This window comes from Desmodus rotundus, chromosome 5, assembly GCF_022682495.2.
Source record: "Desmodus rotundus isolate HL8 chromosome 5, HLdesRot8A.1, whole genome shotgun sequence".
Classification (NCBI taxonomy): domain Eukaryota; kingdom Metazoa; phylum Chordata; class Mammalia; order Chiroptera; family Phyllostomidae; genus Desmodus; species Desmodus rotundus.
In genome coordinates this window covers 1,102,024-1,119,080 of record NC_071391.1, presented here as the reverse complement: position 1 = coordinate 1,119,080, position 17,057 = coordinate 1,102,024, and the positions used below count along the sequence as shown (strand labels likewise).

Sequence of the window (17,057 nt, the reverse complement as noted above, 5' to 3'; positions counted from 1 at the left end):
CTCCCTGGCCAGGACTGCTGAGGGCGCCCTCCCGCTGTCCGCCACCCAGCTGGCGCAGCCCCGTGCCCCTGCCCCGGAGATCCACAGCAGTCAGCCCCCCGGGGGGGGTGCCCTCTGGGCTGGATTCTCTGTCAGGTCTCTGGAGGGCACCCTGTCCCCCCTCGGGGCCTGGCAACCAGCCCAGCCAGACCCCTGTCGCTGTGAGTCAGCATGGCTGAGCCCCCAACCCCAGTCCAGGCCACACACCATCCATACAGAGCCCAGGGCCTGGCAGCCACCCTGACCCCACCCTCAGCTTCGAGTATCCCTCGAACGTGTTTGATAATGGGGCGCTCCTCACGGGGGACCTTCCCGCCACCTGGAGGAGCCCAACAGGCCTGAGGGCAAATGTGGGGGTGGCTTTTCGCACCCCCTGCCCCTGCCCGGATGAGGCTGAGCACTCAGGAGCCAGACCAGATCCAGCCCCTTTCCTCAGCCACTCAGGGTGGCAGCCGGGAGAGGGGTGACCCTACCATAGCCTGCAGCAGGCACCTGTGAGCCAGGCAGACCGGGTGCAGACCAGGCCCCACAGTCTCACCTGCAGCCCCGGCTGAGGCAGCCCAGGGAACCGCCTGTGTGGTGGGGTAGTGCCTTTCTGGCGAAGCCCAGCTCGGGGGCCAGGGCCCAGTGGCGTGGGAGGGCACCTTGGCTCAGGCTCAGCCCTGACCTAAGGAGGGGGGGTTGGGTGCTCCCAAGCCAGGTGAAGGAGGACTGACCCCTGGCCTCCCAGCAGACCCCACCTACCTGTGCCCTAGGCCCTGGCCCGGGGCCCGGGCTCCTAGAGGGCATGGCCAGCAGGGGTGGGGCTGGTGCTTGTGAAGCCTGCCCACTCACAGAAGGTTTCATCAACAAGGTAACGACTGGCTTTGTGCTGTGGGCTCCTGACCAGCACGGGAGAGGCTGTGCTGGGGGTAGGAGGGGAGGCAGGACTGGGCGCAGGAGGGGCCTGTGAGGGGGTGGGGCCCGTCCCAGGAGAGGGGACACGCAGTTTCCGGAAGAGAAGGGGGCCTGGAGAGGACCGGGTAGAGACAGGCGGGACTCTGAGGACAGAGCAGAGAGGGTTGTGGGCAGAGGGGGACCGAGCCCGGCCGGGGCCCCCAGGACAAGGCCTTGGAGGGACACGTCAGGAGAACGGCTGCCATGCTTCGGGGCAGCATGCACGAGGCTGTGGAGGGCCCGGCTCCCACGGTGGCCCAGAGATGGGGAGGGGGACCCGGCCCAGGGAGGCGCCCCACGGCTAGGTGCCAGGAGTTCCCCGTGACGGGGTCACTGGGACTTTTGCAGGCACAGGAGGTCAGCCTGGGTCAGCGTGCTGGGGTGGATGCAGACCCTGAGGCTGTGGCAGAGCAAGTGACTTGTGGGGACCGAGCCCCAGTGGGGTGGGGACCGGGTGAAACAGGCCGGGGCTCCCAAACGCATGGGCCGGAGAGCGGATGGAGCTCCAAGGAGACGGGTCACTCGCTTGGAGGAGGACAGCCGGCCCCACAGGCGGAGGGGCCAAGCTGCGAGAGAGGTCAGGGGCTCCAAGAGGGGGCTTTGTGAGGGAGCTGGATTCGCAGGGGCCGGTGCGGGGGTCCAACTGGGGGAACCAGAGGCAGGTGCTGTGACAGGACTGGGCTCAGAGAAGCCAGCCGTGTGGGGGCCATGGAGGCTCCTGGGGGCCTGGACTCAGGGCTCAGGAGGCTGGCGCTGGGAGGGGCCTCTGGCTGGGGACCGGATTGTGCAGGGTGGGCAGCCCAGTGAGGGCGTGGTGGGACCCATCGTGCCTGGAGAGGGGCTGCAACTGGGGGGTTCGGGACGGCGAGGGGTCATGTTCATGGGCCTGCAAGGGGGCTCCACTGGGGACAGGGGTGTGCAGGGACAGGAGGTAGGGGGCTCTTTGGGGGGACCTAGGCAGGGGATGGGCTGCATCAGAGGTCGGTTGCTCAGCAAGAGGGAGGGGTGGGGGGCAGTGGGCAGCGGGGCTCCTGGGAGCCCGGGCGGTACGGGCACCGGGTCCGGCTCTGTGGGGGCGCCATCCCTGGCCAGCCCTGAAACCCCTGAGGGTCGGGCTTCCTGCCCACGCCACGGCCCCCACCCCGACTGCGGGAGGAGGCGGGGAGGTGGCTGCGCTGGCCTCGGCCGCCGCTGTGAGTCAGGCTCTGGCTGCAGCCGCGCAGCCCGGCTGGTGCTGCGGTGCGAGCGCAGACAGCGGGGAAGCAGCGCCGCCAGCCCCGCGCCCTCCCCGCCCCCCTCTCCACGCTCTCCCCGCACCGAGGCTGGGACGCTGGGACGCTGGGACGCGGAGCTCCCAGACACACAGCGGCCCGCGGGACGGCGGAAGGACGCGCGGACGGAGCGCCGGGGTCGGACCCGCCGGCCCAGGAGTCGCCTGTAAGTGAGTCCGGGACCTGCGGAGGCTAGGGCCCGGCTGGGGGCCTCGGGGCTTCGACCGCAGACCCCCCCAGCAGGGCGCGGGGCGCGGGAGCCTCGGTGCCTCGTTGGAGAAGTGTTGGTTTCTCAGAGTCATTGTGCGTCTGTTCGCAGCACAGGCTGGGTAGCTCCCCGCGAGTGCGCGCGCTTGGTGTCCCGGCGCGCTTCGGCCGGGGTGGGCGGCCAGGACGTGGTCGCACCCGAGTTTGGAGCCCCCTCAGCCTCGGTGTTCTGCGTCGTTGTGTGTGTCCGCTCTGCGCGTCACAGTGCTGCGCTGTTTACCTGGCGGCGCCTGGGAGCGCACAGGGTGTGCCAGCCCAGCCCCGTGTGGTGTGGTGGCGTGTGTGTCCGATGTGTCAGCGGCGCGGGGCTGCAGGTGTCCGGGCAGCCTCGCTGGCTCTGCCAGGCCGGCAGAGGCCGTGTCCTCGCCGGGTTTCTGCCCCGCGTGTGCCCGAGGTGTCTGTGCATTGCCACGGCCCATCAGTGGGGCCTTGTTGGGTGGGAGGGGGGGTGTTGATGTTGTGTGTCTGCGGGTGAATGTTTGTGCGCAGATGGCAACGCAATGAAAAGCCCCCAATGTTTGTGCCAAGGCTGCTGTGAAGGGCTTTGGCAGGCCAGCGGCCAGGGCAGCAGGGGAGGCAGGTGGCAGGCTGGCAGCCGGCCGCCTTGGCAGGGATTTCCGTCTCCTTTGGGGCTGCCACTGGACTGCAGGGGTGACGCCGTGGGGAGCCAGGGTGGACCCAGCTCATCCTTCCTCTTCCCTCCCCGCAGGCCCAGGGCCCCGGCCAGTGCCCAGCCCTGCTGGGAGCCCCGGCCAGCACCACGGACGGCACCCCGGAAGCCCGAGTGCCCCTGGACGGGGCCTTCTGGATCCCCAGGCCCCCGGCAGGTTCGCCCAAGGGCTGCTTCGCCTGCGTGTCCAAGCCGCCCGCCCTGCAGGCGCCAGCGGCCCCCGCCCCCGAGCCCTCGGCCTCGCCCCCCATGGCGCCCACGCTGTTCCCCATGGCGCCCACCAGCGGCAAGACAGACGGCGTGCGGGTGGGCGGAGCCCCCCCGGTCTGCAAGCACCTCGCCGAGAAGAAGACGATGACCAACCCCACGACGGTCGTCGAGGTGTACCCCGACACCAGCGAGGTGAATGACTACTACCTGTGGTCCATCTTCAACTTCGTCTACCTCAACTTCTGCTGCCTGGGCTTCATCGCTTTGGCCTACTCCCTCAAGGTGAGTGGCCTGGGGGGGGCGGTGTCGGGGGGGGGGCAAACGCACGCCTCTCGACCCCGCCCTCTCAGAGGGGCCATGGTGCAGCCAGGGGGCCGACGAATAGAAGGACGGGGGACCACAGAGAAGGACGTGGCCAGCTCTGGGCTGCCCCGCCGTGCGGAGCTGGGCAGACTTGGGATGTGTTGAGAGGCCCAGCGTCCTCAGGGCCAGGCTCTCGGCATCGCCAGCTTAGTCAGGGCGCTGCCCTCTGGGAGGGGCATGTGGGGATCAGACCTGGGCACAGCATGTGGGGGTCACGCTGCATGGTGACAGAGAGGCCTTGGGTCCTTCCCTGAGGGCAGGAGGAGGGTGAAGTCAGGGACGCTGGTGGCCCGGTCCCAGCCCCTCAATGGGAAATCTGATGCCAGGCAGACACTGGGGGCCCGCCGGACCGGTCACCAGTCTCGGCTCTCTGCCTCCCCGCACCCCCCCCCCCCCCCGCACATGGTTTCAGGACAGTCTTTCTGGGTGGCCTGGACCCAGGGGAAGAGCCGCACATCCCTAGACCTCTGACCCCACGTCCTGCCCAGGTGGGGAAGGCTTCCGGAGGCCCCTCACTGCCGTGAGAGGAGCGGGCCGGGGGCAGGCAGGACAGCACAGAGACAGGGCAGCAGTCCCTCCCGAGGGTGGGGGCTGCAAGGACGGAGACCGGGCTGCCGGAGCCCCCCCACCTCCCTGTCCCTCCAGAAGGGCTTGGCGCACGTCTGGTGAGATCATCCGTCTCCCCCGAGTTGAGTGGCCAAGGTCAGGAGCATCTCATTGATTGCAGCGGCCCAGCGAGGCAGGGACAGCGGCGTGGGGAGCAGCGGGCTGCAGGGCGGGGGGCAGGCCCAGAGGGGCTCGGTAGGGAGGGACACTCAGGCAGCTCTGCCCTGGTGTGTCTTTGGGCCCCACCTACCCTTGCACCCCCCACCCTCACCACCCAGCTCTCCTGTCCTCCTGACCCACCTTCAGCGTCACCACCTGCCGTCCACCCCTGTGTTCAGGCCCAGGGTCCTGGCGCTGAACGTCACCGCCTGCGGCCGGTGCCGTGTGACTGCGTGTGCGTGCATGGAGGTGTGTGAGCGCCTTGTGGGTGAGCACGCGAGTGTGCACAGCGTGAGGGTGTGTGAGCACGAGAGGGCATGTGCACGTGAGTGTGACCGTGTGTGTGTGTAACTGCATGTGCACATAGCTTGTGCACAGTGGTGTTGGTGTGAGCACACGTGTGTACAACGGCACACACAGCTGTGTGGATGCACCTATTTGGGAGTGTGTGCATGCACACATGTGTGGTTGTGTGTGTGGTGTATGCGTGAGGGGGGGGGTGCGTGTGCTGCAGAGGCAGCCAAAGGGGGGTCCCTGCCAGCTGGGGTGTGGAGACTCCCAGGCTACCCTCAGCTTAGCCCCCGTGGGTGCCCTCTGGCCGTGCCCTGCCTGCAGCCTGTGGCCGAGGGTCGGGCGGCTCGGGCTCCCGTCCAGAAGCATCCCTTCCTCCCTGTGGCCGGCTGTGGGCAGCCAGCTGGCACAGGGCAGGTCCGTCTGCTGTGGGCTGTAGGTAGGTAGGTCATGGGCTTCTGAGCAGGCTTCATGCTGGCGGGGCGGGGGTAGAGTGGGCACTTTTCAGGGGCAGAGGGCGCTCAGGTGCCTGCACCCAGGCCACTCCCCAGTGCTCTTCCCTGGGGGCAGCAAGGGCAGGGGGGCCTGGGGCTCGCCTGCGAGGGAGGCTGCAAGGCAGGCAGAGGGGAGGGCGGGCCGGGCTGGCCTCAGCTCTCATGCCCGTGATTCCATCTACCTGTCTGTCCAGCCGCTCGCCTCCGGGCCTGCTGCTCCCGCCATGTCTGCAGCCAGCCAGAGGCGCATGCAAGGCCACCTGACCTACGCGGGGGCAGGAGGCCTTGGCCATGCTCCCAGCGGGGTCCCGTAAGAGCAGGGAGTTCTCGAGACACCACTTGGCTTCACTGAGCCCGTCTCTTCCTCATTCACACATCAGATCGAAACCAAACAGCATGGAGGCACCCATGAGCCGGGCAGAGGCTGGTGCCCGGCAGCACCGGGTATGAAGCCATAAGCGTTGCATCCCAGCCTGCCCCCATCTGCTTATCCACCCTTCACGCCAGGCGTCCGGCCCATGCGCCCACGCCGGCCAGCTGAGTTCACTGCAGGCTGGGGCCACCACGCACAGATGGCAGCCTGGTTTTGCTTAGCCTGGTGTCCAGGGCAGCAGAGACAGAACCAGCCCTCCATGCGGGCTGCACGAGCCCTTGTAGTAACCCCACCCGAGCTCTCACTGGGGGAAGACCGGGCTCCTTATCTGGGCATTCAGCTCCCCCCACACCCACCAAGATCCATTTCAACCCTGCCTTGGCCTCCCCGGCGCCCCTGACCCCAGCCACTCCCTGACTGCACCTTGGGGTACCCCTTGCTGCCCCCCAGCCCAAGAGATGACCTGGGTCTCTTCTGCAAACGCTCCACTCTCTCCCTCTGGCTGAGCCCCCTCCCCAGCAGAGACAGCCCCGCCCCAGCCAGGGCTGCCCACCCGCCAGTCCCTGACCTTCTCCTCCGGCTCCGCACCCAGGCAGGAACAGCTGGGTCAGAGTGATGGGTGCATGGGCAGAGCACAGGCGGCAAAATGGAACGAGCAGCCCAGGGTTTCAGAAAACAAACACCTGAGGGTGAGGCCGGGGTCCGGCGCCAACACTCCCGGGACAAGGCAGCACGTGCACCAGGCTCAGAGGGCAGCCGAGGGCACAGGCGTCCCTGGTGGAGGAAGCAGAAACAGGCCCGAGGGCGAGGCAACGTGGGGAGGGCGGCATGGCCCCGTGCTCTGTGCAGGGCGAGGAGGGCCGCCCTGGAGAGGCAGACTGGAGCCAGGCGGGGAGGGTCGGGGACCCCTTCATCCCCTGGAGACGAGGGGCGGGCTGGGGGGCTGGGGGGCGGGGAGTCCCTCAGAGCTGTGAAATCTGCAGCCAGTGCAGAGGGAGGGGGGAGGGCCAAGGCAGGTGTCTGGGCACAAGAGCGAGGGGCCGGACCTCGTGCAGGGACGGTGACAGGAGAGGAGGGGCAGAGGGAATTGAGGACACGGCAGCTGTCAGTGTGGGCCCAGGAGGCTGCGAGGCTCCCGGGGACCGGACGGCAGCCGGACGGGACGCATCAGGAGGGAGGGCACAGCGTCAGGTCAGTTCCTGTGCGTGTACGTGCCCTCCTTTCAGACTGTCAGCCCCAGCCAGCCGTCCAGCAGCCAGCACCCACAACCCATCGCCACTATCCTCCCATCCGTCCACCCACTGGCCCCTCCGCTCTCCTGTCCACCCATCCGTCCACCTGTCCATCCACGCTCCCGTCCACCCATCCATCTGTCCATCCATCCACCCATCCACCCGTCCGTCCATCTGTCCATTCATCTGCCCGCCACCCATCCACGTTTGTACATGTCCGTTAAGCTCCCCCACCCCCCCTCACCTATCTCACACACCAGTGTACTCGCCTGTCCCTCCGCCCTCACTCTCAGGTGCTCACCCCACTTCTCCGACCCACTCTCCCTGTCGTTGCCCATCCGTCCTCCAAGCCAGCGTGACACGTTCTCTCCACTTCTCTCCACTTCTCTCCCAGCCAGCCCCCCTTTGTCCACTCGTCACCTTCCCCTTCCCATGCATCTCCCTTCATGGAGCCACCTACTGACCCTCGGCTCATACTGTCCGTCCGCCCTGTGACGTGCACACCATCACGGCTCCCATTCTCCCTCCCGTCCCACCCGTCCGTGTGCCCCACTGCTCATGCACCCGTTCATCTGCGTTTCCACAGTCTCTTCCTTTCTCTTGTGCGTCTCCCCTTCCGCTCCACATGCCAAGTGCTCCACCTTACCTACTCGTCCATCCGTCCGTCCGTCATCTCTGCTCACTGTCTCCATCAATTTCATTTGTCCATCCACCTACCTGCCCAAATACTTACCTGTCTTGCATCATAAAGCTTCATAATTTTCACCTCCCTTTCCATCCATCCATCCACTTGCCTTCCCCCCCTTCCTGACCCCCTTTGCTTACTCAGTTCACCCCAGAACACCGTCCAGCAGCACCATAGGTCCCTCGTCCATGTCCAACACGTCGTCCACTTACCCGTTCATCTTCCCACACCTTTTAAATTATATCTTATTGATCATGCTATCGTAGTCATCCTGACTTTTCCCCCTTTGCTCCCCTCTGCCCAGCACCCCCTACTCCCTCAGGCACTCCTCCCACCCTTGTTCATATCCACGGGTCGTGTGTGGGTTCTTGGGCTCCTCCATTTCCGATGCTGTACTTTGCATCCCCACGGCTGTTCTGTAACTGCCCTTTCAGAGCTCTTAATCCCCTCACCTCTCACCCACTCTCCCACCCCCACCTCTTCATCTTCCACCTTTGGCATTTTAATTACGATGTTTCTAGGAGGGGGCCTGTTTGGGTTCATCTTGTTCGGGACTCTCTGTGCTTCCCGGGCTTGCATGTCTATTTCCTTCACCAAATTAGGGAAGTTTTCTTTCGCTATTTTTTCAGATAGAGTTCCAATTTCTTGCTCTTTCTCTTCTCCTTCCGGCGCCCCTATGATGCGAATGCCGCTTGGCTTGCTGTCGTCCCAGAGGCTGCTACGCGACCCTCGTTATTTGGATCCTTTTTTCTTCCTGCTGCTCCGATGGTGTGTTTTGCTTCCTTATGTTCAAAGTCACTGATTTGATTCTCGGCTTCGTCCACTCTACTGTGATTCTCCGTAAATTGTTCTCTGTCTCAATTAGTGTGTCCTTCACTTCTGACTGGGCCTTTCTCGTGCTGCCGAGCTCCTCCCTGACTTCCCTGAGCATCCTTGTTACCAGTGTTTTGAACTCTGCCTCTGATCGAGTGCTTATCTCTGTTTCGTTCAGCTCTTTTTCTGGAGCTTCGGTCTGTCCTTCCCTTCGGTCCGCGTTCCTTTGCCCCCTCGTTTTGGCAGCCCCCCTGTGTTTGCTTCTGTGTGTTGGGGAGAGCCGCTGTGGCCCCGTGTCTTGGTCCTGTCGCCTGGTGTCCACTGGTCTTTTCACACCTCTCTCCCTTCTTCCCATTTCCCGCTCCTTCCGGTTATTTGTGCCCCAGTGATTCATTCATCCAGCTACCCGCCGACTCCCTCTCCACCCACTCCTCCGTCTCTCCTCCCTCCTTCTACCCGCCGCTGCCACTTCCTGAACACAGCGCACGGCCGCACACCCACGAGTTCATGGAGGCTCCAGTCTGCAGCACGGGTTTGAGTCCCGGGGCCTTAAGTTAGTGGCCACGCCATCTGCGCCTACTTTCTTATTTATTTTTAGAACGAGGGGAAGGGGAGGAGAGAGACAGGGAGAGAGACATCAGTGTGCGGTTGCCTCTCACACGCCCCCAACCTGGGACCTGGCCTGCTACCCAGGCATGTGCCTGACCAGGAATTGAATTGGTGACCTTTCGTCTCCTGGGACGATGCCCAACAGACGAAGCCACCCCAGTCAGGGCCATTCTCCCCATTCTTACTCCATCTCCTCTGCCCACGCACCTGCCCCATGGGTGGTTCTTACCCAGTTCGTCATTCATTCGTCAATACACGTGCCGTCAACCTCACTCAAACGCCTGCCCTTTTCCTGGCTCCCCGATTCTCTCACCATCTCCCCCCTTCTGTTCTCTCCCCTCCCCTCCCCCCTCCCTCACTTTAGCTCCTTATCAGTCCGTCAGTCCACAGACCGAGGACAATATATTCACTCTCTCTTCTCGAATTTTCACTGCCGGGGTGGGCTTGCGTGGCCCCCACAGAGCACCTGGGAGGTGGGTTCGGGGGCCAGGGGGCGGGTGTAAAAGCCCCAGGCAGAGCCAGGCTGGGGGGCCAGCCAGGAGGACTTGAAGGAAGAAATGGAACTTATTTATGGTGAAGATGATTTATCACATAGGAAACTTGGTTAATGACCACAATTAATTAATACGGTCATTTAGCTGGATACAAAATCAATCTACGAAAGTCAGTTGCATTTTTGTGCCCTAGCAAAAATAAGTGAGAAATGTAATTTCAGATGTAAAGACAGCGTAGCAACGACCAAAACGAAGAAAGACAAAATCCAACAAGAGAGGTAACAGCTCTTTCTGGAGAACATTATGAAACTTTATTTTAACTATGAAACTTTATTTTAACAAAATAGGGCCTAAATAAGTGGGTCTTTCGCATGTTTTTAGAAGGGAAGATAGAGCCCAGTAAAGGGGGCAGTTCTCCCCAAAATCACTGGAATAACCCCCCCAGGAGCCCAGGCCTCCTCCCTACCTCCCTTTCCCCGACTCCTCCACCACCCCTGCACCCGCGGAAACCCCCCCACCGGCCGCCCGCAGTGCCCACCGCACTAGAGCCCCATCTAGTCTTCGTCCACCCACCCTTCCTCTGTCTGCCTGACCCGCCCAGACGTCTGTGAGTCCACCATCTACCCACCCACCCACCTCCCTCCAACCCTGCCCCCGCCTCTGGCCCGTCCACCAATCTGCTGGCGCACACGCGTTCTCTTCCCGCCGCTGCAAGTCTGTCCGACTCCTCCCCTCGCTCCTCTGCGGCTCTGCCTTCTGCTTGCGGCTCAGACCCACGCAAGGAGAGAGTCTGGGGCGGGGGTGGGGGGCGTCCTCTGGCCACTGCCTCCCCGCACTCCAGCACCCCACGCCCTGCCCTCCGTATCCCTTCCCGGAGCCCTGGGGGACTGCCACTCACCTGGTCTACGCGTAGTGTCCGTTCTCGGGGAACCCCAGTTCATCTCGCATTAGCTGGGACTGATCGATAACAGGGTACACGTGCGTTGCCCCACCGTCCGATCGCGTGCCTCCCGCTGAGACCCCCTTCCCCTTTATTTACTTATTTTCCCGCGGTACTGAGATCTAATTGGCGCGTAACATTGTATAAGTTTAAGGTGCACAATGTTGCAAAATGGTTTCCATAATGGGCTTAGTTAATACCACCTCCGCATCACATAATTATGAGAACACTTGAAATCTACTCTTCTGGCGACTTTCAAGTATGTAGCAGTATTGTTAACCAGGTGCTTTATTTTAAATAATTTCAGGCTGAAAAGATACAAAGACTTCCTCTATGCCTTTTCACCCTGACCCTGACCATGACATGACGCCCAATGTTAACGTTTTACTGCGTTCACCTTGCCTTCTCCCCCTCTCTGAAGGCATATTATTGAGTTTATAGTCCGTTTGAGGGTAAGCTGGGGACGCGGTGCCCTTGCCTCGGACAGTTCAGGGTGCTGCCCACGGCAAGGACCCCGTCCTGGGGAGCTGCCATGGGTGCCCCGCAGCCCTTGACCGAGCCCCCGCCCAGTGGCCCGGGTCCGCTCCTCAGCTCACCTCTCCTCTGCGGCTGCAGGTCCGGGACAAGAAGCTTCTCAATGACCTGAATGGAGCGGTGGAAGACGCCAAGACAGCCCGGCTGTTCAACATCACCAGCTCTGCGCTGGCCGCCTCCTGCATCATCCTGGTCTTCATCTTCCTGCGGTACCCGCTCTCCGACTACTGAGCTCCCGCGGGCCGGCGCCGCGCACACAGTGCCGGGAAGGATTTGCTGTCGTGACTGAAGAGACACAGGAGCCGTGGGTGGGGCAGAGCCGGGCACCGGCCCCAGGCCCCCCTGATGCTGTGAACCGGCCACGAGGCCCTCAGAGGCTCCCCGTACAGCGAGGGGCTGCAAGCCCCACACAGGCCCCCCCAGGCCTCTCGGTCCTCCGCCTGCTTCTGGGTCCTGGTTTCTCTCTGGGCTGCTGCCCCCGGGCTGCCAGTGGCTGCGCCCCTCCTCCCATGCCCCAACCCAGGCTCCTGGGTCCCTCCAATCTGACACCCAGCAAGAAGGGCTTCTGTGGGAGCTCCCCAGAATGGGGGGCTGCCGGCATCTGGGGACTCCCTCTCTCCTCCCCAACCTGGTCCCCACCAAGCTGTGCCCCTGCTCGGAGCTCCTGTACCTGTGAATTTTCAATAAAACTCCTGCCCAGCCTCACCAGCCCGGCCTCCTGTCCCCTGCCTGGGCACTCGAGGGGGTGGGAGGGCGATCTGGAGGCTTGAGGACACCATGCTGATGCTGCCTGGTGGGCCAGGGCCCCAGGGCCACACGCCTGTGACTCTGCCAGGGAAGGTCCGCTCCCTGACCTGGGAGGTTTGTCCGCTCTGCAGGGCAGGACCAGGGGCCCCGGAAGCATCAGGCAGCCCCCTGGAGAGGAAGGGAGGGGCGGGCACAGCAGGAGCTCAGCTGCCAACCGGGCTGGGAGTCGGGCAAAGATGGGATAGCGCCTGTCCGAGCCCGTGCGGCTGGGGCCCGGGGCCTGGCAGCTCCCTCCCGCCCAGCTCCTCACCTGAGAAGTAGGGTAGAACCTCCCACGGCTCCAAGCAGCTGTGAAGATCAACCAAAGGGCATCAAGGTACCAGTTGAAGGTCATTGGTCCAGGGTCAAGGTCAGCGCCCCAGGGCTGGGCACTGGGGGCCGAAATGCTCCGTGGAGAGGAGCTCTGCTCACCACCCAGTGGGGACACGTCTGGTGACTGAGATGGGAAACATACAGGGCTTCCTAGGACGCAAGGGGGTCCAGACTGGGGTCGGGGTTAACCCGGGAGGGCCCACGTGCATGCAGGGCCCTGGGGGGCGCAGGCCATGCCTCGGGCGGCTCCGGGGAGTCCAAGCAGCTCAGGTGCAGAGAGGGAAGGACTTTGTGCCCCAGGTGGTAGGCCGGGGCCCGGGGCCTGTGTGCTCCCAGCTTTGGGGATGGTGCCGTCTGGAGCTGCAGGACCAGCTTGGAGGGGACAGGGCTGGGAGTGATGGGGACAGGCTGCAGGGCGTGGGCACCAGGGGACACGGACGGGGCTGTGGGTCACAAGGGCAACTCAGGCCCTCCCTGGGTTTTATCACACCTGGAGGAGGCAGGGAAACTGGCTGGGGGCAGGGTTTGCTCACTGTCCTGGCACCTTCAAGGCCAGCGGCCGGCTGACTCCCAGGCAGGCTCCAGGAGGCAATGCGCGAGAAGGAGGGGCCGGGCTGCTCCTGGAGCCGTGCCCGCCACAAAGGCTGCCAGGCCCCTGCCAGAGGGATGGCGCATCCACCTGGCAGCCGGCAGTGTCCCCGGAGCTGACAGCCGTCCTTGTCCACTCCTGGCAGCGGGGGCACGTGGCCAGACCCCAGCGCCCGGCTTCCACCACGTCGGGCTGGGGGAAGGGCCGTCGCCCCACGGGGCGTCGAGCCAGGGTCAGGGCCCTCGGCAGGCCCACCTGTCCCCTCCCTGCTTTCACTTGGTTCTGCCCTGGGTCCGGCTCACATCAGCTGTTCTGTAGCCCCCGTGTGTGTGAGGGGACGTGCTGTCCTTGCTCCATCTCCGTCCCCCACCTGCCCCCAGGGATGGCAGGAGGGGGGACACCAAGTAACTGGTCGAGTGAGCGAGCGTGTTAAAGCTCACGGAGCCGGTGTCGGTCATGGAAGGGAAGAGAGAGGTGGGGGCCACACCCTGGACCAACCAGAGGGGTCCTTCCAGCCCCTGGGCCCCCACTAGGTGGGGGGCCACCTGCTGGGGACCCCCAACAGCAACAAGTGCCCCAGGGCCCAGGCGCCAGCTCCTCACTGCTGGTCACACGAACTGGGCCAGCCAGCCGGGAAATGGCGGGCCCTGGGGAGGTCTGCAGCTGGACCCCAAGGACGGGGGCCCCTGGGCCACATGTGCCTGTGCCAGGGATCGAGGACGTGCAGAGGGGGCGGCCGAGGCCGGGGCAGGGAGTCCTCCTGAAGGCCACACTCCGCTGAGCGAAACAGGGGCCCACGAGTCTGAGCTGGGACCCGTGATGTGTCCCAGGGGGCCCCCCAGCTGGGCTGGTGAGTTCTGAGAACCTCCCCCGCCACCCAGAACAATACTTCTGATCACAAAGCAGAAGCAGGGCAGCTCCGTGGGGGCCAAGCCAGCAGACCCACCGACCTGCAATCCAGGTAGGCATCACCTGCCCGGCGGGGTAGGGGGGTCAGGAAGTAGAAAACCCCTCCCACTGGGAGGTGCTAGGCAGAACTCCCCGTGAGGGTGAGTGGGCGGACCCTGCAGGTCGTTAGGGTCAGGTGAGGGTGTGGGGGTAGGGTGCTTGTAAGAAGGGGAAGACACGAGCTTCCAGCACCCACCCCCCTCCCCACCGAGGACACAGCCAGGAGGTGGCCGTCAACAAGCCAAAACGAGAGTCCTCACCAGGCACCCCAGGGGCCAGCACCCCAACCCTGATGTCCAGCCTCCAGACCTGTGACAGGACTTCCGCTGCTGTCACCAGCTCAGAAAAGCAGTGTCCCCTCCCCTGTCTCCCTCGAGCTCACGGCCACCACGCTCTCGGCCCTCCGAGGCTAGATGTGGGGTTTCCCACTGACTGTTCTGAGATGCCAGTGGGCGTCCACCGCGAACTCAGTTCTGACGTGTGGCCCTGGAGACAGCGTGGGCCCCGCAGGCGAGCGGCGCGGCCCCACTCCAGATGCCCACCGGCTGTGGCCGAGCTCCCCCGCCCCTCACCCCCGTGGCTTTGGTTAATGAGCCACAGCGGCTCACAGAGGTCAGGCCAACAGGGAAGTGCCTTACATTCCCCAGGTCATCGTGAAAGACCCAATGACAGGCTGTGGACGGACAGCCAGGTGGGAGGGACCCATGGAGCAAGGTGCGTGGGGAAGGGCTCGGAGACGCCTGGTCCCCGAGCGCCTGTACGCTGGCATCTCCATGTGCTCGCCACCCCAGAAGCATCCAGACCCCCGCCGGCCTGCGGACCTTTGGGATTTCACAGGGGCTTCGTCAGGTAGGAGTGATCGATGATCGTGGTACCTCGGCTTCCGGCCCCTCTCGCCTCTCCCGGCTGAACGTCCCTGCTCCTGACCACGGCCTGGCCTTCCTGGTCAGCCGCCCCAACCACAGCCCGGAGCCACCTCATCGGAACGAAAGACGCACCCACCTCCCGGGACATCCCAAGGGTTTCGGGAGCATTGGGTTAAGGACGAAGTCAAAGACCGTCCCCCTGCCCCCCAGCACCTCTGGCACTGAGGAATGACGAGGTCCTGGGGGCTCTGGGCCAGGAGCGGGGGATGGAGACCAGTGCGTCTGTTCTCTGTGACCCCACACGGCCCGGCTGACTGAGACCCAGTGCCAGACAGACACAAAGCAGGGGCAACAAGAGAGGCGCGTCCTATAAGCTTCCCAGGTGCCCGGGGTGACAGAGTCAAAGGAGCCTGGGGAACGGCGTCCCGGCTCCAGGGCCGCGATAGCCGCGGGACAGGACGGATGCGCTTTCGCCCGGTGGCCTGCCTTTCCGCCCTGTGAACGCCATCGCTCGAGAAATCTCAGTTGTTACTCCTCATCAAACCGCCTCACGATTTTTCTCATAGGAGGAGCGGCCGGCCCGTTTTCTGCTTCTCTTTGCTCCCAGGCCTGATGCTGTCCTCCTGGGTTGGCCTCGTGGTCTCATCCCCTCCACTTCTCGCGTTTGGGCCCCACCTCGTCCTGAATCAGGGGTGCTGCGTCCGCTGGGGTCCTGCCCCAGGCCCAGGCCCCACCCCCTACGTCTCTGCTCCTTCCCGAACTTCACCAGGAGGCACAGCCCCCGGTTCAGCAGCCTGGGGACACGGGGTCTGCACCACCCCACAGCCCCATCCACCACGGCCTGCTGGAGGCCGAGGCCATGCTCCTTGTCTGGGTGCAGACAGACGGGGGAGGGAGCCCCCCCACCCCTACCCAGGAGGCTCCGGCTGGGCCTTCCCCTGAGAGCCACCCCTGGGCACCCCGTCCCTGCCCTTCCCCAGGAAAGGACGCCATGTGGCTCTTCTTGCCCAAGTATCACTTCTGGGGAAGCTGACCCACCCCAGGGTCACCGCGAGCTCTTCCCGTGCAGGAGGCTACTTTTAAGAGTTTGTCTTTGGCTTCCCGCAGCTGGACTGGCAGGTGCCCAGGTTGTGGCAGGAGCAGGAAATCCTAGGCCCCTTCCTCTCCGTCGCTTTGCGATGTCGTCTCTGCCACCTGTCCGTGTCCCGGTTGCATGCAGGCCCGGCTCTGGGCTCCCGGTCTGGCCCGCCTGCCTGTCCCTGGGCCACACCCCCTTCATTACCGCGGCTTTACCCTAGGTCCCCGAATCCACTCGGACTCACGTGGGTCTTCTTCTTCCAGAATCTCTCTGACTAGCCTACTTCCTTCCCCCCTTACTGAGGTCTTGGGGCGACGCTGGCTGATGGAATCATGCAGGTCTCAGGGCCCCCAGCGTGTCACCTGTGCATTGCAGGCTCTCCACCCCAGTCGGGCCTTTATTTAGCCCCCCTGTGCCCACCCCCGCCCCCATCCCCCACCCCCACTGACTATCCTACTTTTGATATTCATTTAATTTTAGAATCAGTTTGTCAGGTAGGAAAAAACCTGTGGGGATTTTGATTGAACTTTGATTAAAGGCAGACACATTTGGGAATAACTTAACACCTTCCTAAGGGCGAGTTTTCCGAGTCTCTGTGCCTTCGCGCATCTCTGCCCTTTCACGGGGACCTTCCAGTCCCCCCAACATGCCGCGTCGCTTTCTGGGCGAAGGTCTTACACGGGCTCGCCGTTCATTTCTGGACGTTCGGGCTCCACGCTGGTGGCATGTGACCCCGGGACACTCGCTCTCCCGAGTGCTCGTTGCTGACGCAGACGCACGCGAGGCGACTGTTAACAGGCCGGCTGCCCCCAGTGTTCTCCATTCTGGTGACTTTGTAGCTTCTGGACTTCCCGCCTGTGCATCCCCAGCCTGCGTCCCTCGTCCTTCCTGCCCACGCGCAGGGCGCCACGGTGGACTTGCTGGACGCCTGCGTTTTCTAGGCCCCCGGTCACACTGCGGCCCAGGCTGTGATCGCGGGGTTCCCCATCACCACCCCGACCTCAGAGACACTACTCCGCAGGCTGCGCCGTGCTGGGCGGTGTCTGCTCTCGGTGTGGGGAGCGGCCTCTGCTGGTTCGAGGACCCCCGCGTCATCCCTGATGTGGTGACCCAGGACCCGGCGGAAGTCAGGCCTGCTCGGGTGTGCCGGGCAGGGTAATCGCACAGGTGTGGTAGTTTATAGTTTCAATGTGAACACTTCACCTAAAATGCCGGAGGGTGTGCTCGAGTGTGGTGTTGTGTCGTTAAGTTACAGAGTTACACGGCCAAGACTTTGTAACAGAAGAGGGTGAAATAAAAGGGGTGCTCTTTGTGCTGCACCCGGCGTCGGCCTTTGGCTGCAGGACCACACACACCAAGTGCTGCGCATTCTGCAAAGTCGCGACGAAACAGGGCAGAGCCGCAGGAAGCCTGTCTGGCGGGCAGACCACTCCAGACCGCGCCCCACCGCGGGGCCCCCCTCTGGCTCAGG

The 17,057-nt window shown here is 64.0% G+C and overlaps 1 protein-coding gene across 1 annotated transcript; it reads left to right on the top strand.

The window, feature by feature from the left end:
* Nucleotides 1-1,849: 1,849 nt before the first annotated feature.
* Nucleotides 1,850-11,688, top strand: IFITM10 (interferon induced transmembrane protein 10). Its single transcript, XM_045183129.3, has 4 exons — nucleotides 1,850-1,906; nucleotides 2,191-2,412; nucleotides 3,223-3,675; nucleotides 11,068-11,688. Exons 1-4 carry the CDS (start codon nucleotides 1,850-1,852, stop codon nucleotides 11,215-11,217), a joined length of 882 nt encoding a protein of 293 aa, XP_045039064.2. The 3' UTR covers nucleotides 11,218-11,688.
* The last annotated feature ends 5,369 nt before the right edge of the window (nucleotides 11,689-17,057 follow it).